Here is a 20,778-nt window from a genome sequence, read left to right on the forward strand (position 1 = left end):
TTTCATTGTGTAAATGATAAGGTTAAGCCGATACTGTAAAGCTGGTTCCGACTTATTCTTCGTCTTCATTAATACAGCTGCACCTTTCTGCATTCTTTTTTTCGGACTGTAAAAAAAAAGAACCATTTATAGAGATCGTTCATGCAGGCTCCAGGGAAAGAAGCTTTTGTATAAATAATATAATAATAAGAATAAGGAATAACAAAGTAAAAAAAACTAGATCATATCGGGATAAACTGATAGTAAAATGCACCGCTCATCCTTCATCGCATGGATGGGAAATTTTTTTAGTGACTTATTTTGCGGTTAAAAGCAAGATCTTGCACTGTCCTGGTTTTAAAACGACGCTGTAGCTGTCATTGTAAACACCAAGAATGTTGCCGGACCACACATCTTTGATTTCAGCGGTAATAAGGTCGAAGTCTTTGAGACGAAATTTGATTTCGTGGCTCAGCCCTAGCATGAAGCGATATACATGGGTATTGAAAAGTCCAACGTAGATCTCGCCCGTCGGAAGCCTCTTCCACCAGACTTGCTTGCGATTATTCCATAAGCCCGTCGTCCCCAAAGGCTTGGCAACGACACCGCTTTGGTGGATAGCCAGCATGCCCGGATGATGCAACATAGACAAATACTTTTCGGGAATCATGCGCGGGTCCCCCCCTAGGCAAAGCACGGAACTCACCATGGCCCAAAAGCTAATGTACGATTGTCGGATATCGTCGTTATCGAGACCATCGATACACGTCCCATTGACGGTCATGCCGACGAGCACAACATCCAAATCGAGGAAAAATCCGTTGGGACGACCAACCAAGTCCTTTTCCACCCAACGTTCCACGTGGCTGAATCTTTGAAACACCCGATGGGACGAAGTCATGGTTTTCGTGGAGTAAGATTCGATATCGATGAACACGCGCGCGCCATTGGCGATCTCTATCCAATCTTCAACGTAGGCAGCGTCAAGATACCACGACAATTCCATCCAAATATCGTGTCTTTGAAACGCTTTTGATAACATTCGCAAACACGCCCGGTTATCCGGTGACTGGTGAGTGTGAAATTGATCGCCACCACCGGGCCCACACCCGTCAATCTTGACAAAACCGATGCCCCACTCTGCAAACAGATCGGCAATGGAGTCGTAGTAGGCTTGCACCAGCTCGTTATGCTCGTCAGGCATATAGGTCGTCCCTTTGAACCCGTTGCCTTCCAACTTGCGAGTGACCAACTCGCCCAACGTATGGTTCGTACCTTTGATCGGCATATTGGCGTCGGCCGCATCTTTTCTGATCCCTGGCAAAATATAAATCCCAAGACGATGCCCGTTTGTCTTGAGGTAGTCGGACAACGGTTTCAGCCCATTGGGAAACAGATCAGAACGATACATCCAGCGGCCATATTGATCACACGCATTTGACCTTTATACGTTTCACTCGACGAGTGAGTAGGTGTAAGATGAAAGCGTGGCTATGGCTCATTCCACTTACCATCCAGAATCCATATTGATGTACTGATACTTTGGTAACTTGATCTTCATTGTATCCGAAATGTCTCTGATCTTTTCGTCGTTGAACCTAATAAATGTGAAAATAAGCTGTGGCGCTCTTTGAAAAGAAAGGAGATCAATTATACAACCATGGATTGATGTGCTGGCCTCCGTAACCCGGTACATCGTCAAGAATTTGCGTCGACCAAGTTGAAAATCCCAGCAGAGGTCTACTGGCCCATTCAGGTTTTCTGCATCATCAATGAGGTAGCAGAATGGTCAATATGGAGATATCACACGAGGATTGCTCCTCTTTTTCGCCCTGCCTACCGCAGTTTCTCGGTCTCTTTGACAGCAATACAGGTTTCGGTGGCTGTCGTGGTTGTTGTACTGGACATGGTGCAAAAATGAGAAATAACAAGAACAAAGGATTAGAGAAATCAAAAGAAAACAGGCGCCCAGCTAAACATGCATGATGATGTTCCTTGAGCGGACTTGCAAACAAATAAGGCCACAAATCGAGGAGGAGAACGAGTACATGAAACGCCAAATAGTGTTTGTGCCATTGCAGCCATCATGCTGCGCATGCTTGCATTGTTATGAATTTTCACAACAACAGATGAGTATCGTTACAAACTAGAATCAAAAATGGTATTTTACAGGAACATTCAAGTAACCTATCTATAAATCTCTCTAACAAGGAACGCTGCCACATCCAGATCCTATAATGTGAAAAAGAAAAAGAAAAAGAAAAAGTCAATCACTTTGCCACCATCACAACACGACCGTCCCCACAGCATGTAAAAAAAAAAAAACAGAGTAGACAGCAGCAAAAGAAAGAAAGGGGATAACAAAAGAACGGGTAAAGCAGAACGTACCTGCCAGTACTGCATATGTGCATTGAATGCATTGAGGTATGGATTTTCAAGAAATCCTTCTTGCAGACAGTAGTCGACTCGGCCAGTAACGTTGAGCATGCGTAATTTTCGAGCGCCAATTGAGTAAGGCGCGCTGGTGGGAAGCGGAATAGGAGGCGATTTGCGGGCATGGCTTTGTTTCATCCCTGAAGAAGAGGAAGAAGAATACGTCGACTTGCCCGAAAAGGCGCGAGTAGGATCACTGTTGGACCTTGTTCGTATGGAACTACTCAACGATTCAGTTGGCGTCGTACTTCCTCCGGTGGTACTTGGCGACGGATCGTCGTCATTATCAGAGGAGGGATGCATATCTTCATAAATCTGCTGCCGTGACAGCCCCAGTCCGCGCATAAATAAATTCGTCGTCAGGCCCATTTTGAAGGATTCGTACATCGCGCCAGCACGATTAGCAATCCCAGATCCCACGTTAAATCCGGCATCAATCACACTTTTCAATCCCCCCTTGATGTAAGGCACAGGCTCAGGTTTCAACTTTGCGCTGTACTGTCGTGCAATCAACGGCTCCAAACGATACGCCACAGGATCCGACTGCAAAAAATGAGCATGAACCGATCATCAATAAAAAGAGTTGGTCTCGTGCCTATAGAACTATGGTTTGGCTTACCTTATGAAAGATATTGTACAGGTTTTCCACGGCGGGGTAACAGTAAGTGATGTGAGAGGAAGGTGTGGAAACGGATTCATTAAAAGACGATAAACCGACACCCATGGATTTTCGCGAAGCAATGTTATGGCCTTTCAGCAACAGGATGACCCCCAAAGGTGACCCTACCGCGAAGAAATTTTGCACTGGAAAGATGAGAGGGACAATTTTTTTATCATTCGCATTGCCACGTGTGGACGAGTCGGTCGTGGCAGGCGACAAGGCCGACTTGGGATCTATTGGACCTGCAGGTTGCATGGAAAGCATATCAAATGCCAGCATCGACTAGTCAACATCATATCGTCAGCATTCACTTTCCGCGGGTGGCACTGATTTTTTTTTTTTTTTTTTGTTTGCACTTACGCCTAATGAGTGACCAAAAATGGTGACCTTTCCATCTCGTTCCAGGAACCCCGGATTTCTTTGTACAAAAAGACGGTAGACGCGGTTAATCTCACGAATTAAAATCGCGGTCATTTGATCACGGTATTTGGGCGTCATGTATAAAGGAACTAAAAAATAACATACAGACACTCCAATAAAATTAATTGTCTTGGCTCTACACAAAAATGCGCGTCGATACCTACTGTCCATGAGTACGTCGGAAACTATGGTTCGCAAATTGGGAACGCCGTCCAAGGTCAGTTCATCCAAGGTGGGACAACCATCGTCCACGCCCAAAGTTCCTAAATCTGTTTCAACGCCTTCTTCATCATCGGAGGCCATGCCAAACTTGATCTCTTGTCGCCACATGATCGGAAGCAACTGAATTCCATTTGATCGCTGCGGCGTGGCCGTGGAGGCAATAGCGGTAGGGTAAGCTGTTTTGAGTGTCTTTCTTAAAATATTTACATCTACACCCATAGAGCTCTCGGTCAATTTGTTCCACTGAAAAATCACGCATTAGTAACAGAATTTTTTTCTTACCATGAACAAAGGTCTGGCCCGTCCTTTCCGACATTTTTTGCCCAACACTACAGAAAAATCCTGGATGAGGGAGAGGGAGTTTTTCATTTTGTCCAGTAAAAATCAAATTACCCGTGAACGACAAAGATGAGATGATCAATGCTTCTTACTTCCTCTTCGCTATTCTCATTGTCGTAATCTTCGGCTTCTTGAGTGAGCTGGGTATCTTCTTCTTTCTCGGTCATGGCGGTCTCATTCGCAGAGAGATCGGTATCGGTGGTGGTGGTGAAATCAAGCGTGGCCTTCTTTTCGGTATCGGCGGGTTTGGATACCACGGCTGAAGCTGTGGATCCTTTGGATTTGCTTTGTTGCTTTTCCACCTCGGGGTACCCTCGGATCAACCGCGTGCCTCCAAGGTTCTGCTTATTGGTCAATCGTGTAATAATCGATTTCGCGAGTTTACTGCTGGCGCTGTTGCTGTAAAAATGTGCAAACAGGATCGCTGCATTAATACGAATGTATTTTTCTTTTTGTGGGTATTTTCTTTCCCGGACAACTTACGATAGGAGCCATGCCGTATTGCTACCGGTGTAGATGATGTATTGTCCCAAATAAGGGCCTAGCAGATTCCACTGTTTCTCCACCGGTTGCTTGGCTAGACTCATTTCCAATTTTTTCTCTTCGGCCGTACTGACGGCGGTACTATCGTCCGACTTGCTCTGCGATAACACGGCGGCAGGTTTCGAAGAGGTTGAATTACTCGCATCGTCCATGGAAGCTTCATCGACATACGGTTTGTATTTACTAATATCCACCGATAAATATTACCACACTTTTTGCATCCGTATTTTGACGCTAAAGCAAAAACTTACTAATAGCCTAGTTCGATCTGTTCGGCTAAATTTTCTTCACAGGGCATCCATTTGGATCCATCGCCTTGCATAAACCACGTCGCCCTTCGTACCTCAAATGTCGGTCCTTCCCAATAAACTGGGCTAATGGTGCGTTGTGTGACATCCACTTCAAATAAATGATCTTCATTCACCGGCACCGTTGCTCGGACGTCGTTATTCTGTATAAACAAAAAAACCATAACAACAGCGTTTTAACAAGCAATTCGCATGGTTTCGGGGCAACTTTCAAAAGAGTGGTGGGTGTTTACCTGAAAGGCCTTTTCAAGGGCGGTGGAATCCCGTTTGGAAAAGGGGACCCATTTGGAGGTGGGTTTGGGTTTGGGGGCTGCTGGTGGTTTGGGCGACTTTTTATTGAGGGAACCGACACTCTTTGCTTTTCTGAGGGCAATGGGATCGATGACAGGGTTGTTGATGGAGTGAAACCTGGCCATGGGGAATCATAAATACAGAGTCCTGCTGTGTGTGTGTCTGTGCATAAAGGAGGGCAAAAAAAAAAAAAAAAGAAACTCGACCTACCATCGAGGAATGAGGGGTGGAACGTCTGGATCCGGTATCAAGCTGTGCGGTCGTGGGTTACGTCGTTGCGTGGAGAGGCCGCCGTGACGAAGCGGCTCGGACTCTGGCATAATACACAAAAAGAAAACGAGGCAAGAAAAAGGGATATTACACTACCGACCCAAACCAAAAGAAAAAAGGGCGTGAACGGAATTGTCGGGACCATAATTTTTGCAAACGCTGGGGATTGATTTGAATGAACGTCACATCACACCCCGAATTTGAAATTAAAGCATTACCCTTCTTTCTCTCTCTCTCTCTCTCTCTTCGTTCGGGTGAATCTTTCTATAGCGAATCATGGGTAAATGGACGGATAAACTTTACATTACGCATTCCGAATGGAGTGGTGAAGTGGGTCAGCATGGCGCTTCATCGGGAACGACTGGACGCACTCGTAACGAAGGGTTTCGACGCTTACCGTTTTACTGTTGTTCACTGTCACTGCAGCCTTTTGAGCATCCCGTATGCACTGCGGACGGTATTGTCTTCGACCTGATTCACATCATTCCCTACATCAAGAAATACGGCACCAATCCAGTGACCGGCGAACCACTTGCTGCCAAAGATCTCATTCAACTCCACTTCCACAAGAACGACAAAGACGAATACTACTGTCCTGTCACCTATAAAGTATTCAGCGATCACACCGCCATTGCCGCCATCAAGACTTCGGGTAATGTGTTTGCCTACGATACGATCGAACGTCTCAATATCAAAGCAAAATACTGGCGAGATCTTTTGACCGACGAACCTTTTACTCGGAAAGATATCATCATGATCCAGGTAAAACAGAAAAAAATGTCATATTCCACACGGACCGTGCAGTGTGGCTCACTGTCACCTGTTTTAGGATCCTCACAATCTGGAGAAACGCAACATGTCCAAATTTCATTATCTGAAGCACGATTTGAAGGTGGTCAATGCAGGTACGTGATATGAAGCGTGGTACATACGAAAAACAGAGCAAGCCGTCGTTGATACAGTTTTCATTGAAAAACAAAAAATTAGCGGAAGAACGAGAAAAGCGAAAAGCCATCAATAATATCAATGTGGCCGGGATTGGAGGAACCGCCGGTCGCGTGTTGGCCGAATTGCAGAAAAAGGAAGATGGCGGCGGAAACGACGAGTCAACCACACCAGCAGCAGCAGCGGAAACAACGAGCTCTCCTACAAGCGCGGGCAGTTCAGGAACAGCCGTGGCCGCAGTAAAGAAAGAGCAAAAAGCCACAATATTCCATCCAAAAAAAGCGGCCACCCCTTACAATGCGGCTCACTATTCGACAGGTCGTGCCGCGGCTTCGTTCACTTCGACAGCCGTCGATACAGTCACGGTGAATGAACGAGCGTTGATTGATGAAGAAGAATTCATGTATAAATACATCAAAACCAAAGGTTATGCGCGGATCATGACCAACTTTGGCAACTTGAACATTGAGCTGTATTGTGACAAGGTACGACGGATTAGTGAGGAACACGGTTTGCATGCAATTTGCTGACAAGGAATGAAAATAGGCCCCTCGCGCATGTCACAATTTTATCATGCTAGCAAAATCCGGTTATTATAACGGCGTCATATTTCACCGAAATATCAAGAATTTCATGGTACGCAAGTTGACTTGCTTTGAACCTGTTACGCAAAAATCTGAATTTAACTAACACCCGCCGGTCAAAATAGATCCAGGGCGGTGACCCGACAGGAACAGGAAGAGGTGGCGAATCCTACTGGAAGCAACCTTTTCCAGATGAAATCAAGTTCAATTTATCGCACGATGATCGCGGCATTCTGAGTATGGCGAATAAGGGCAAAGATACCAATGGATCACAATTGTAAGTCATCTTTAACGTTTGGGATGAAAACGTGTGTTGTTTGTGCGAGATGTAATGCGTGGCGTCTTTTAGTTTCATTACGTATGGACCTTGTACGCAGTTGGATCGAAAACACACCATTTTTGGCCGTGTGGTTGGCGGCTTGGATGTTCTGAACAAGATGGAAGCGGTGCCTGTGGATGATGCCGATCGGCCGGAACGCGATATTCGAATGAGAGAAGTGTCGGTGTTTGTCGATCCGTATGAGGAGTATACCAAGCGGTTAAAGCGCAAACTCGAACGTGAAGCGAATGCGGAAGCCGATGAAGAGAAGCGACGTCAACAGCGTGAAAAAGAGGACAGTATGGGATGGTTCGGCCCCAATATCAAAAAGAAACTGAATCAAGCCACGTCTACGAGCGGTGGAGGCGGGGGTGGCATTGGTAAATATTTACAGTCATCGACTCAGTCCGTCTCCTCAAAGAGCGGTGTGGCGGAGAGCGATGACATTCCATCCGCTATGCCACCAAAGAAACCCAAGTTATCCGGCCGAGGCTATGGCAACTTTGACAATTTCTAAGAACTCTCCCTTCTCATCCCTCTCTGCATACAATAATAAAATAGAAAATTATAAATCGCTTATAATAACATGGGCCATCCTCCATGACAAGGCATTCCATAAACAATACTCTCGCTGTAATATTTTCCTTGCCAAGACAAAGTCTATTGTTCTTTTCTCGTCTTGTGTCCTGTAGTGGCTGACCATTTTCTTGGATCGACAATCGCGATGGTCTTTCTAACAATGCCGCGATGAAGAGCGTGACCTACAACGCCAGTTTTTTTTTTTTCATGCCCTACGCTTGCAAGTAATTTTTCAAATGCCTAACCAAGAACACAATGATGATTTGCTGGAGTGAGAACCGGATGGGTGTGTTTTTTAATATGATGAGACGCTTTTTTTTTTGTTTCCTTTTTTTGGGGGGATTGCATGTGTGTTGTGATAAGGAACAGATAGAAAAAAAATTGAATGGGCTTTGGGGAAGAGAACAGAATAATTCAACCATGGAATATAGAGGAACGAGAGAAGAAGAAGAAAAAGAAAATGGACAAAAAGCAATAAGAGTAAACAAGAAAGGAGAAAAAAAAAACAAGCAAGCAAGCAAAAAGGTTCATTAAACAATCTAAGCTGAGGTCCATTTAGTGAGCTCACTACGGAAAGCACCGAGTCGTTGCATAGAATATAAAAAGTAGTCGAATTCGATATCGCTGTGGCAGGCTTGAATCAAACCCCACAATCCCCATGAAAGATGACTGGCCATAACCCACATGGACACTTCGGTGTGTAGCACCTCCATATCGGTGTGATCATTTTCATTGGCGTCCACGTACGCTTTTAAAAACGTTAATTGTTCATCAATGGTCGGAAACTGATCCAATTGCAATAAAGCAGGCTTCTCGCAATGGTAATCGTACATCCATTCACAGAAATGATTGGCAATATCATAACCGCGAGCATTGTAACCGGCATACTCAAAATCAATCACCACAAGATCTCCCGATCCTTCAAGTTTCAAGATATTACCATATTGGGTCTAAGGCCAAAAAAAAAAAAGGAACCGTCGTCAGTTCTCTGATCACGTTCAATGTTGGATGATTTCATCACTCGTTATTTTTTTCCCTCGGCTTCCTTTTTTTCTGAGCGCTCTCTCTCTCTCTTTTCGAATGTATATGTGTGCGCGTGTGTGTTCTGTATTGGGAATAAAAGGGGGGGGGGGTGAGGAAAGGGGAAAATGAGAACTTACATCGTTGTGTGCAAATACGATAGGACTTCGCAAACGGCCTAAAATAATTTTGCAAAGTTCAATTTCCTTTCGCAGTCGTACAATATCAAATTCTTGAAGCTTGGTGGCTTGAGCTTCTTTGGAGGTCAGTTCGGGTAACAATGAGAGAACGAGACGGTACCATTTGTCGACATTTTTCCACACTTCCAGTTGCTGAGCTTCTTCGGGAGAGGGAGGATAGACTTGGACAATTGTATGTAAGTGACACAATCTGGAAGCGACTTGGCGTGATAAGGTAGGATTCCGAATATCGGTACGGGACAAAGTAGTGGAAGGAAGGTACTCTTCAAAGCGGCCATTACCAAAGATTGCCAACAGTCGCGGACCGAGATCCAACTGTGACAGGCGTGAGATCCAGTGCAACTCTTTATTACGGTCGATGATCTGATCACACCCGTTCCCGTAAATACGCATTAACATTCGTTGGTTATCATTGACGGTGACTAAAAAGACAGAACTACTCCATTTTTCTTTGTGAGCCATGCTAAAGAGGAAAAAAAGAAAAGAACAGCCGAATCTTTTTTTTTCTGGTTGTATTTTCCCCTGTCATACGGCATAAATACTTACTTTGTCATGGCACCACACATGCGTTCCAACGTGATAGTTCCTTGGTCTGGAGAAGCCATGCCGGGAAACAAAGTTTCAATTAATTGGAAAACCGCCTGTCGAAGTTCATCGCCTTTTAAATCACTATCACACACGGAGCAAGAAAAAGAAAAAAACCAAACCAAACATAAGTTGATGTGACGCTTCGGAGCAACAAAAAAAACAACCGAAAAAAAATAAAATAAAAAAAACCAGGGCGAAATGAAATGAAATGAAAAAGAACAGAACAATCACCGTGTGAGTAAGAAACAGGAAACTTTGAAAACAGGGAAAAACGCAATCCTCAAAACATACACACACACAAATTGAAACACGGAAAAAAGGAAACCTTTCTACACCATCCCAACGTACAAAGGACAAGAAGAAAACAAAAAAAAAGGCAGAAGACAGAAAGGTAGAAAAAAGAAATAGCGGAAGAAAAAAACGATAAAATAAACGGTTGATTGTGAAATATCCAGAAATTTCATTCCAGAAAAGAAATAAGGGACACTTACTTGAGGTCAATCACGGTGTAGCATGACGGTACGTTAGATTCTGAGGCATCTAGTGGATTGCGGTTCACATCAAGTTGCTCGGCGGGTGGCCCAGCGCTTACCATCCCCGAATGTAAGTGATGGGTGAGCAGTCCAGGGCTGCTGTTACTATGCATGTTGGTCGCGGAAGAATATTTGCCTAGCGAAGAAAGACCGGGTCGAGTGGAGGTGGAGTCGGTTTTCACTGACATGGGGGAGTTTTTTTTTATTTTTTTATAGTGTATTAATTTTTTTGTTTTTCCTTTAATACGATTATAAAAATAAAAAAAAGGGAGAAAAAAGCAGGAAAAAAGCGACCATCGTTTAGCTTGAACTATTTTTTTATACCGGCCTGTAAAGCAGCAAGCGTGGTTATTTCGTCATCAGTTCAAAAAAACTTTTTTTTTGAGATCACGCGCCGATTTCCATGCAACCATCTTTTTTGTTGCTATCCCATTTTTCATCTTGATCATTTTTAGGTAAAAGCCTTGTCATCGCCGCAATTTTTATAACAAAAAAGTAGATCTTTTTAAATTCTTCTTCTTTCTTCTTCCGCTCTTCTACAAATTTCTACCTTTTTTCATTTTTTTTACCCCGTCCCCCAATTCTGCATTGAATTTTCTTTAACAAGCGCCAGTGTCATCTTTTACTTTTTCAGAAAAAAAAACAAATAATGTCTAATGTTGCCATATCAAATTTATAAAGAGAGTTGTTGACCTTTCTATGGTTTTATATATGGCACGGTTTTTTTTTAATTTCATGTTCTACGCAACCTCGCCAAACTCGCCCATCTTGACTCCATCCGTTTGTTCCTCATCGAGGACATTGGAATGATCCTTGCCTTTGATGAGCCATGGACACCATGGGTTATTCACTCAAGTAGTCTGAGTCTTACAAAAGTGCCAATAGAGTGGTTACTAAAAATAAAAAAATAAAAGCAGAGCAGCTTTTATTCTGGAAGGAATCCGAGGTGACCGTCGCCCTGTTCAGCGTTCCTTAATTTTTAGTCTTGCCAACGGAACCATGAGCAAATCGGTGGGAAGGCGGAGGTTCAACTTTAATGCGCACACGACCGGATGATTGGACCCCATCTCCTTGATCTTTTCAGGGCAAGAAACACTCGAGCCACACTTTTGGCTCATTGAACGGATCATCATCGTCCCTTAAAAAAAAGCCAACCACCCAATTTTTTTTTGCTTTACTTTTCGAATTTTTTTTGTCATTCTATCTTATCTTTGTGTAACCATTTTATTTTCGTTGCAAGCTAATGTTTTTGATACCAATGCGTATGACAGGGGCCCCGCTAACATGACACCATTGGGAACGATGGAGTGACCACCCAAAAAAAAAGACACACCAGGAACTTCCCGCAGCACCCAATCCCCAATTCCATTGTTGTCCACAGAATGATACGCCACGTGGTCCTCGCTCTGATAATGCTGTCCTTTCTATTTCCCAGAAAACAAAAAAATAGTCATCCGATGTATCATGGATCGTTTCACTCGTTCAAAATGTTTGTTTATCATGTCATACCTACCCATTCCAATTTTTCACGCCGCCTACAGGCAACGCTTTACATTAACCTATAGCACTACAGTATGGTCTCATCAAATGTCTATATGATCTTTTTGTCTGTGGTCTTTTAAATCGGATGGTTGCCTTTTAACGTCTGACGGTTGTCTTGACAATGATTTCTTTTTCTTTTTTGGTTTTACTATGTTAATGCAAGCGATCGGCATATTTATTATTGTTTGTTAGTAGAGAATGAAGACAGAGATAGAGAGAGAGATCGACGGGATATGAATTATTGGTTACTTCGTTTTTAATCTTTCGGCCATGGACTGTTTCGCATGCGTTCATCATACGATGTAGACAGGGGATTATCATAACGTGCAAAGGGTGAGACTCGCGAGGTAGAGCCGGTGTCATCCTCCTGATCTTTCTTCCGTGTCCATGTAGGCAGGGAAGCCGATGATTGCAACGTGCGTTCAAAGTCTTTGGATTGACGTGACTTTTGCCGTCGTTTCGCTCGTGCCGCTGCGGTATCATAGGTGGACGTCGAAGTGATCGACGCGCCGTCATCTTCCTCGGGCGCTGACAGATCATAGATGGGTTTTGGCTTGGCGTGCCGCATTTCTTGCAACGCCTTTTCTAAGGTTTGCAATTTCACACGCTCGTAACGAAGATTGGCCTGCACATAGTCGTTGAGTGACCGTGTCAAATCGCGGCTTTTTTGCGCTTCGAATATTCGCATCTCCCTCTTGACTTTGATTTGCGATTCATTGAATTGCTGTCGATTTGCTTCAAGTGCAACTCGTGCCTAAAAAACAACCCACCCAATATCCATTCGATCAATTTTTTTTTCTCCCTCTTTGTACGAGTCAAAAGGTGTACCCACCTCTTCTTCCTCGGCCATTGTCGTCTGAACTTCCGGTGCATTCAGTCCCAAACGCAATTTCAGTTTATCGGCCTTGTCCCGTTTCTTATTACGATGCTTCATACTGTCGACGTAATCCATCAATTTCTGCGTTCGCACATTGAAGATACTCTAAGGGAGAAAAAAAAAAAAGAAATAGTAAAACAAGTCAGGGTTATTGAAGGACAGTCAATGTCTGATGCTCTTTCTTTTTTACATTTAGCCTATAAACTCGCCTTGAGTGCATCCATTGAATTTTTATGTTCGATCAGAACGTCCACCATTTTCATCGTTTCTTCTTTGCCCTAAGAAAAACCCATGGTCTCTTTCAGTTATCCATCGTTCGCCTGACCGCCGCATTGGTTTGATTCTTCTTTACCTGCCGTGTAAAGATAAACCCTAGTTCATCCATCAGCAAGCCGAAAATCTGCATCCGGCGATCAAGATTTCTCTGTGCTTCTCTATCCGTTTCTTTATCACCGTGACCTAGTCGATACTTGCTCTGGGTCGTCTCAATCACGAGATCTCCCATATGTGCCAAAGCATCACCGAGTCCTACATTGTTTTCAGCTTTTTTATCCACCAGAAAGGCCTGGTGAAATTTTTTTTTTCCTTTTTACCTTCACGCACTTGAATACTTTGCAGCAGACACTCGGCAATCACACCAAAGTAGGATTCAAGCATTAAAATATAGATTTGATGGCCATGAAAAGTATCTTGATCATCCTATCGAATCCAACGGTCAAGTGGGGTTCGAGATCATGGCTTTTGTTCGAGTCACTTACCCCGTCAACGGGTTCGGTTACTTTGTAGGATTTGAAGCCTTGGTCTGAGCTGGGTTTCATGACCCGGTTGAACCGAAGGAAGGACAGAACGCCTTTGCCTTTGCGGCCTACTTCTGTCGGTGTCTAAAAAATCCGAAAATAAAAGGGTGAGCGCGCTCTTTTTCCCGTAACACCCTTCCCCCCCCCCAACCCCCACACCCATTCATCATCTTACCATATCATTGGATAGAAAATGAATAAAATCAGTGTGATTGGCAAACACCCGGCGACGCATTAATTTTTCAAAGAAGCGTTCAATCTGAAGTCGTTTTCGTTCGACGTAATCTTGATCGTCCATTCGCGATTCCACTGGCGGTTCTGGCAACGGCGGAATCACCACTTCGGTAAAAGCGTGGGCCAGTCGGTCGTGAAGCCAGCTTATTTGCTGAAACGAGCGAAATGCAATGGTCTGAGCAAGGTCATGCCGTTGCATATATGATTCCAGTCCCTATTTCAACCGGTTTCAAAGCAAAGAAAACTTGAATGAGTTTGGTGCAGACATCTTCAGTGGTGGTGAAAAAATATCCCCTACATCTCCGCCCAAGACAAGTTTGAACTGGATGGTATCGGCGGAAGCAGCCGCTTCCGGCACTGCTAATGTTAACCGGCCAGACATTTGAAAAAAAGAAAGGCAGAAAAAAAGAAAACTACAGCAGTGCGTGAGGCGACTCTTATAAAACGCTGGTGAAAAATAACGCAACAATGGTCTCTGTTCAAGCAGCCAGCAGCCCATTGGAGTGACTGCTCCTCTCTTTTTTTTATTTTGCACCCCGTGTGACCCCACTCAGACGCATTCGTTCAAATCTATCACTGTCTTAAAACGGCCCCGCAGATTCTCCAGGAATTTAAAAAAGGTGATTTGTATCATACGATCAATCACTGCTTATCAGCATGGTGGTAAAACGGTTTGATACCCATCTTATTTAACACTCGATTGTCGTCCATCGGCAGCGATCCGTGCATTTATTCTATGATACCATTCTAGCCCAAATACAAGAAGAGATAGTACAGAGAGGTCTCTCATAAGCAAGAGTATCATTAGATCCCCCTCCAAAAAGGAGATGACCAAAGAAAAATAAAAAAAGCCAAGTTTATATGGCATGTTGCAAACATAAAAAAACTGATCATACAGGATGCTGGAAATTTCATACAAAATTGAGTGTAACCCGTAACATCACTCATAACCATATTGTGCAAAAGCTTACACAATCTGCTTGGAAGTATATTTTTGAAAACCAAAATTGCGAATCCTCAGGATCAATGCAAACAGACGTTTTTAATAACAGCCTACTCGGAGAAAGGTTCGCGATCCACAGTTGGCAATTCTTTTATGCAATAAAAAAAAAAAAAAAAAAAAAAAAAAACTTACAAACCGACGGCACCCCGCTTCGTTTGTTTGTTCACGTACCGTAAAACATTATCTATTTAGGCATATCTGCTGCGGGAAACAAGCGGAGAGGGAAATAAACAGTAAATGTCACTATCCATCTTGACTTTCAGAGAAACCCTTATGATCAACTGGACTGGAGACAGGTACAAGTAAGTACCAGTACCCAACAATTAAACATCCTGCCTACCAGCCGTAATGCGGACGGATGCGTCAAAGATGACAGCAAAAGGTCGAGAAAATATCATCATACTTACATTGTCTGTCCTACCAATGTTGGTTGCTTTTTTTTTTTCCTAGTCCAAGTTGACACCATGTATTGGGCAATTTGATTTGGCACATAATGCATGTAGAATGGGCATTTTAGAATTTGTTTTTTTCTGCCATATACATAAGAAGAAGCATGGTGTTTCCCATGGTCTTTCGTCATGGAATTCTGTTCACTATTCTACAAACGAGTAGATGCCATCATAATGACAAGCCATGTTTCTTTCTTTCCATGCGAAAATAGTGTGTGAACAAAAAAAAAGATGGTCGTACCTGGCCTCTTCTTGAAGTTTGTTCAACGTTAAAGGAACATGGAAGAACTAAAGGAATTAACAGCATGTCTCATGTGATGATGCTAACGGAAGGTCGGTATTTCCTTTTATTGCATTCAGCATTATTCATTTGGCAGATGACCTTTGGCCTAGATTCAAGGCCATTATGACGATCTCCCCTTATTTTATTTTTTTTTGTATCCAGCATGCATGATCTTGTGCTTTCTTGCTTTCTTCCAAGTGTGGCTCGGTTGACGGCTCCGAGATCGTCAGATGAATTTAACTATCTTTCAAAACTAGCTTCCCACATACCATCTGTTCCAAATCATCCATCAACAGTGTCCAGATCGCGTGGTCTCTGATTTTAAATACCACCAAATCCCTTGCCAACAGTGTGTTTGATACAAAGAAAATACGGGTCATTTGCTCTCTTATTTAGCATGGCCAATACATTCAAATTCGTCAAGTCGAAGATGCAACTGACATATTCAGGCAGAAAGAAAGGGTGAATGCATGGTTGGTGAAACTCTTTTTTTTTTTGTCAATGATAGCAACATGATGCATCATCGCGCTTCGACAATGTCTCCTTGCTTCATTTTTTTTTTCTTTTTTTCCATTGTCTTCATGTGATTCAATCTCAAGTATTCATTTTTTCTTCCGCACCTCCGTCTTTTTTTTTTCTTGTGTTGTAAGATCAACAGAGAAATTAGATAGTCATAGACAAGGTGAATGGAGGGATGCATTATTCTGCAAAAGCATCTTGGATTCTAAATGGGTATATTTTAATATGTACAACCAGTAACATGGCGAAAAAAAAATAAAGGAAAAATAGGATCTCCTCATCAGAAAAAAAAATTATCTACACAAAGAAAAAAAGAACAAAAAGGAACAAGAAATAAGAGGACGATGATGTAGAAGAAGAAGGGAAATTAAATAGAGAATGGGTGTATAAAGAAAGAGAACGGTATAATACAGGATGGTCACATTGTGCATACATTAGAGTTTTTTCTTGAAAGGGCTATTGTTGGTCCAGAACCTCCTCAACCAGATCCATTTCGAGTAGTTCACCATGCATGGCCAGATAATCCTTGATTCCTTCAATATTTACAAAGAGATCATATTTAATCAAGCCCAGGAAACTGCGTTCCATGAGATTGACATCTTTGGGTGTATACACATGATCGGTCATTTCCGCCACGACCTGACTTGTTAGACAAGAACCGGTTTCGGACATGAATTTGGAGGCGGTCATGATGGCGGCAAGGAAGAGGCGGTAAGGGGTGTCAATGTCACCGCGTGCGTGACGCGGTAAACTGGATTTCAGCCGTTGGAGATAAATTAACGACACGAGGCAGACCGACGGTGGAAGTTGAGATCGACGGAATATCGCCGCAATGAAATCATTGAGTGGAGGAAGGTGTTTGGCGCTCATTTTATGGGTCACGGTACGTTTCGATCGTTTGGAACATGGTAATAACGTGGTAGCCGTATTTGTCGTGAAAGCTGAACAAGAAAAAATTCAGCAGCGTGAGCTAACTGCTTGTTTTCTTTTCTTTTTTTTTCCACGATTATCCAGGGATCATTGAAGAAAACTTACACAGAAGTGCTTCAGGACTTCGAGAACAAACTGTGGATATAATTGGACTGATGGACATGGTAGGTTTATATTATTAAATAAGAGATGGTGTAACAGATAGATAGAATAGATAGATAGAAATAATAACAGAAACAATATGGAATTATATAAAAAACACAAAGAGGCAAAGAAACAAAGAGTTAACAAAAAAGAACAAGGATAGATAATGGCTTCAAAGTACAGAGATAGAAGCTCAGAAAAGGTCCTTTGAAGGTTGGGATTTAAATACTAGGAGGAGAATCAAAATGGCTGTCAATAGGTGGTTCACCTCATAAACCAATCACCGCCATCCCGCTTATCTTGTTACTTTTTTTGCCTTTTCCAGAAGCATGGATCATTTTCAAAACAAAAAGCCTGCCGTGAACCTAATTCCCTTGCTCCTTTCACCCTTTCCTCTTTGACAGTCTCCTGATTTACCATACCTATCATTCTTTTTCTTTTCTTGCCTTTTTTTTGGACTTCCGTCTACACAAAAAAAAAAAAAAAAAACAATGTCAGCACTTACCAAACCCTAAAAAAACGTTTTTTATTCTCCGACGTGCAGGAACATAACAAGGCTGGCGGCTGGGACATTCCGCTCACGAATCCTGGGATACCTTGCGCAGCTAAAGATCTTCCTTCCGATTCACACGTTCGGTTGAAACCTTGTTTTTTAATCGCCAATTCTTATTATGTTTGATCACTCTGTCTATCATTTAAAAAGAAGCAGTTATACATTGCTTATTTTTATTGAGGATCTTGCAGTTTAGTTAACTTGTGTGGGATCTCTTAAAAATGATCAAAATATAGGTGCTTGTTCAACTGTACAAAAGAGACTGCACGGATAAACGTAGTTACTTCTCCGCCTAAAATTTGTGACAAATCATTAGAGATCATGGAAAGTGCGGGGAGGAAAGAAATGAATTGGACGGTCGGACAAACTTCCTCCGTCTGTTGAACTAGACCACAAAGGGGAACTGAAAAAAAAGAGAAAATAAGTTTGACGAATCATTATTTAGCCAACTATGACTTCTGCTTTTGTTGCCATGCTTTTGAAATTTTATTAAAAAAAAAGTTTCTGTTGTCTTTCTTTTCTTCTTGAGAAAAAAGCGAGTTATTTACAATAAGAGGGGATGAACATAAAAAAAAAGAGTGGCATCGGGAAAAAAGCAATCCAACTCTTTTTTCTTCATATGAATTTTAAGGATATAAGGAAAGATGATGATGGTTGAATATGAACTCAATATATCCAGTCGGCCTATCTTTCCATAAATATTCTGTGAGATTATTCAGGTTTTTTTTTATGCGGTGGCCTGCTGTGCTTGACCGCTCGATGCTGCGGCGGCGGGTTGTCCTCCCATTCTCTTGCTGCGCTTGCTGTGATAATCTTTGATAGCCGATTTAATAGCATCTTCAGCCAACACTGTAAAAAAGCACGGAGCTCCGTTTTAGTACGCAAAAACTACCACCCCACTGAGATCCTAGTCCAATCCAAACTTACTGGAACAATGCAATTTCACGGGAGGTAAGCACAATTCCTTTGCGATTTCGGTATTCTTGATTTGACCGGCCTGTTCCAAGGTCATGCCTCTCACGCGTTCGGTCATGAAGCTGCTGGAAGCAATGGCTGAACCACAGCCAAACGTCTTGAACTTGACATCGACAATCTTGCCGCTTTCCTCGTCCACTTTAATTTGCAATTTCATCACATCACCGCACGCAGGAGCTCCCACAAGTCCAGTACCAACATCGATATCCGTCTTTGGGAATGAACCAACATTGCGCGGTCGTTCGTAATGATCAATAACCTATCATTTTGGTCCGATCATTAGCAAAGAAAAAAAAAAAAAAGAAAATCAACCCCATCCAAATGATGGCATCATCAAGGATGGACGACTCACCTTTTCGTGATAGAAACGAGCACCAGACAAGCTCAAAGGTTTATGAATGCTTTGAGTAGATCGGCTAAGGGCATTAAAAGTAGTACGCAACATGGTATGTAGTGTGATGACGGTTAAAAAACTCTGAGGGAGAAATGAAGTAGAAAAAAAAAAATACCCTGCACACTTTTATAAGGGAAAAAAATCAGATATCCGATGTTGACTCGGGACTGCTCTTTTTTTTTACCCCATCACTTATCTGATTGGCCTGCCCGGACACTGTTTATTTTCCCTAAGCTAAGCCTAAACACACTGGAAACACTGGGGAAAAAAACGTCAACGACATTGACATGTGCCAATTTACTATCCATTGCATTCCATCCACATATCAAGTCTTGTTGGAACTGGGGTAAAACGATTGCTCCTCATTACTTTGAGGAACCGGTGATGGTGTATAATATTTTCATTGCCCGCCTAAGCGGCCATTCGGTGCTGACAGCGATAGGTCATTCAAGTGTACGCCTAGTGCATCCACGTGTGTCGTTTTGTTCCGCAAGTCCCCGCAACTGCTTTCTTGAAATTAAACTTTTTTCTTTTTTGGTCTTTCTGTTGAATCATGCAAAATGAGAAAAAGGAAATTCACGAGCAGAAATAACAGTGGATGTAGGAAAAACAGTGAATGACGTTGTTGTTGTTGTTCTTTTTTCTTTCCACAAAAAAAAATTGTATTACTAAAGTGTTATATCATACAAAATCAGAGGCCCCTTAAATGTTGGAAGGATAAAGCATCTAATCATTGCAGAATCAAATCAAGAATTAGTTCTCTATTCCTACTTATATATATATATATATATATATATATATTGTATCCGGCAAGACAATTAACTTACCACACGAACACTGGCACCAAAGGTCTTGGGAGGCAAGTTGTTGCGGAAACGGGCCTTGACGACACCATTGGTACCGTGAGTGCGAGCAATGCGACCCCAGATCACACGGATCTTGGAGCCATTGACGGCCTTTTGAGCACGGTAGACGTAAGCAATGCGCTTGCCGAGGTAGAACTGAGCATCTTTAGTGGTCTGAACACCCTCAATCTGAATGAGAGAAGTGTTGGGGTTCTGGTTGCGCTTAGCACGTTCGTAGCCCAAGACACGGCCCTTGCTGTAAAGTCTACAATTTTGACATTGATTAATTTCGCCATCTTTTAAATGGACTCCAAAAGCAATCCCAATTTGCTGCACATCCTCTTATTCCATGTTCCCTCGTCTTGTGAGCGCCAATGATCTTTTTATGCGAAAAAGGACTGGTAATCATCGTTCGTACGTTTTTGCGCTTCCATTGTCGGTTCCAAGTCCCAAAGTGAATGAACATCCATCCATCTCTTTTTGCGTCTTTTCCCCATATCATCCATGCCATCCATCCATTCCCTAACCGTTTCCATCCATGATTGCCTAGGCTAATGGCTTACCGTTGGCTCATGATTTATGTATAACGAAAGAGAAAGTTCACCCAAGTCCGCCTTTGGACATGCTCCATCAGGTGCGGAGGCCCTTTGGCCCGGGAGGGGATCGCTGCCCACCTTTGACCCCCCGAAATTTTTCCACACAGCAGATTCGGTCGGTTTGAAAAATCCAAAACCTCTGATTGGACAAGATTCATTTCCCTTGGATCCGCGTCAATGGGGGCCATCGCCACGCACTGCTTGAAAGAACACATAGGCTGCTTCGATGCCATTGACTTTTTTGTCTTATAAAGCAGTGATTTATTCCTTATTTCTTCTGTCCAATCTGCCATATAAATTTTGGCATAAGTAACAATCTCAATCAAGAGCGCAAGCAATCCGTGGATATTCAGAAAGCAGGTCCAAAGCTGCAATAGCTTTGCCGATAAAATGCAAAGGGATG

General features: G+C 42.8%; 9 protein-coding genes across 9 annotated transcripts; 1 reads left to right on the top strand and 8 right to left on the bottom strand.

Annotated features, from left to right (window-relative positions):
• Positions 1 to 295: 295 nt before the first annotated feature.
• On the bottom strand, positions 296 to 1,540 carry BYT42DRAFT_498871 (glycoside hydrolase superfamily; the record flags this gene model as incomplete). The annotated part of the gene is made up of 2 exons (XM_051564593.1): positions 296 to 1,421; positions 1,491 to 1,540. The coding sequence occupies 2 exons, from the start codon at positions 1,538 to 1,540 to the stop codon at positions 296 to 298; spliced, it is 1,176 nt and encodes a 391-aa protein (XP_051422647.1).
• A 626-nt stretch (positions 1,541 to 2,166) lies between these two features.
• Positions 2,167 to 3,934, bottom strand: BYT42DRAFT_498619 (DDHD domain-containing protein; the record flags this gene model as incomplete). Its single annotated transcript, XM_051564575.1, has 6 exons — positions 2,167 to 2,211; positions 2,368 to 2,500; positions 2,684 to 2,955; positions 3,032 to 3,355; positions 3,434 to 3,582; positions 3,658 to 3,934. 6 exons carry the CDS (start codon positions 3,932 to 3,934, stop codon positions 2,167 to 2,169), a joined length of 1,200 nt encoding a protein of 399 aa, XP_051422648.1.
• Positions 3,935 to 4,533: 599 nt separating this feature from the next.
• Positions 4,534 to 5,321, bottom strand: BYT42DRAFT_594354 (uncharacterized protein; the record flags this gene model as incomplete). Its single annotated transcript, XM_051570763.1, has 3 exons — positions 4,534 to 4,780; positions 4,849 to 5,048; positions 5,139 to 5,321. 3 exons carry the CDS (start codon positions 5,319 to 5,321, stop codon positions 4,534 to 4,536), a joined length of 630 nt encoding a protein of 209 aa, XP_051422649.1.
• Positions 5,322 to 5,654: 333 nt separating this feature from the next.
• On the top strand, positions 5,655 to 7,938 carry BYT42DRAFT_574918 (peptidyl-prolyl cis-trans isomerase-like 2). Its single transcript, XM_051568907.1, has 6 exons — positions 5,655 to 6,228; positions 6,296 to 6,371; positions 6,454 to 6,896; positions 6,958 to 7,047; positions 7,121 to 7,272; positions 7,345 to 7,938. The coding sequence occupies exons 1-6, from the start codon at positions 5,743 to 5,745 to the stop codon at positions 7,829 to 7,831; spliced, it is 1,734 nt and encodes a 577-aa protein (XP_051422650.1). The 5' UTR covers positions 5,655 to 5,742; the 3' UTR covers positions 7,832 to 7,938.
• A 219-nt stretch (positions 7,939 to 8,157) lies between these two features.
• Positions 8,158 to 10,524, bottom strand: BYT42DRAFT_574926 (kinase-like domain-containing protein). The gene is made up of 4 exons (XM_051568908.1): positions 10,193 to 10,524; positions 9,660 to 9,782; positions 9,054 to 9,552; positions 8,158 to 8,843 (listed from the first exon to the last, which is right to left on the bottom strand). Exons 1-4 carry the CDS (start codon positions 10,420 to 10,422, stop codon positions 8,433 to 8,435), a joined length of 1,263 nt encoding a protein of 420 aa, XP_051422651.1. The 5' UTR covers positions 10,423 to 10,524; the 3' UTR covers positions 8,158 to 8,432.
• A 2,098-nt stretch (positions 10,525 to 12,622) lies between these two features.
• BYT42DRAFT_389870 (uncharacterized protein) lies at positions 12,623 to 14,364 on the bottom strand. The gene is made up of 6 exons (XM_051563345.1): positions 13,983 to 14,364; positions 13,626 to 13,898; positions 13,412 to 13,534; positions 13,247 to 13,352; positions 13,006 to 13,181; positions 12,623 to 12,931 (listed from the first exon to the last, which is right to left on the bottom strand). The coding sequence occupies exons 1-6, from the start codon at positions 14,181 to 14,183 to the stop codon at positions 12,851 to 12,853; spliced, it is 960 nt and encodes a 319-aa protein (XP_051422652.1). The 5' UTR covers positions 14,184 to 14,364; the 3' UTR covers positions 12,623 to 12,850.
• A 1,741-nt stretch (positions 14,365 to 16,105) lies between these two features.
• BYT42DRAFT_574946 (cyclin domain-containing protein) lies at positions 16,106 to 17,189 on the bottom strand. Its single transcript, XM_051568909.1, has 2 exons — positions 16,974 to 17,189; positions 16,106 to 16,879 (listed from the first exon to the last, which is right to left on the bottom strand). Exons 1-2 carry the CDS (start codon positions 17,029 to 17,031, stop codon positions 16,395 to 16,397), a joined length of 543 nt encoding a protein of 180 aa, XP_051422653.1. The 5' UTR covers positions 17,032 to 17,189; the 3' UTR covers positions 16,106 to 16,394.
• Positions 17,190 to 18,009: 820 nt separating this feature from the next.
• On the bottom strand, positions 18,010 to 19,027 carry BYT42DRAFT_574948 (iron sulfur cluster assembly protein 1). The gene is made up of 3 exons (XM_051568910.1): positions 18,893 to 19,027; positions 18,493 to 18,799; positions 18,010 to 18,414 (listed from the first exon to the last, which is right to left on the bottom strand). The coding sequence occupies exons 1-3, from the start codon at positions 18,983 to 18,985 to the stop codon at positions 18,293 to 18,295; spliced, it is 522 nt and encodes a 173-aa protein (XP_051422654.1). The 5' UTR covers positions 18,986 to 19,027; the 3' UTR covers positions 18,010 to 18,292.
• Positions 19,028 to 19,636: 609 nt separating this feature from the next.
• BYT42DRAFT_574950 (ribosomal protein L35A) lies at positions 19,637 to 20,378 on the bottom strand (the record flags this gene model as incomplete). The annotated part of the gene is made up of 3 exons (XM_051568911.1): positions 20,343 to 20,378; positions 19,762 to 20,044; positions 19,637 to 19,660 (listed from the first exon to the last, which is right to left on the bottom strand). Exons 1-3 carry the CDS (start codon positions 20,351 to 20,353, stop codon positions 19,637 to 19,639), a joined length of 318 nt encoding a protein of 105 aa, XP_051422655.1. The 5' UTR covers positions 20,354 to 20,378.
• Positions 20,379 to 20,778: the final 400 nt, after the last annotated feature.

This window comes from Radiomyces spectabilis, assembly GCF_025331425.1.
Source record: "Radiomyces spectabilis strain NRRL 2753 chromosome Unknown BYT42scaffold_8, whole genome shotgun sequence".
NCBI lineage: Eukaryota > Fungi > Mucoromycota > Mucoromycetes > Mucorales > Radiomycetaceae > Radiomyces > Radiomyces spectabilis.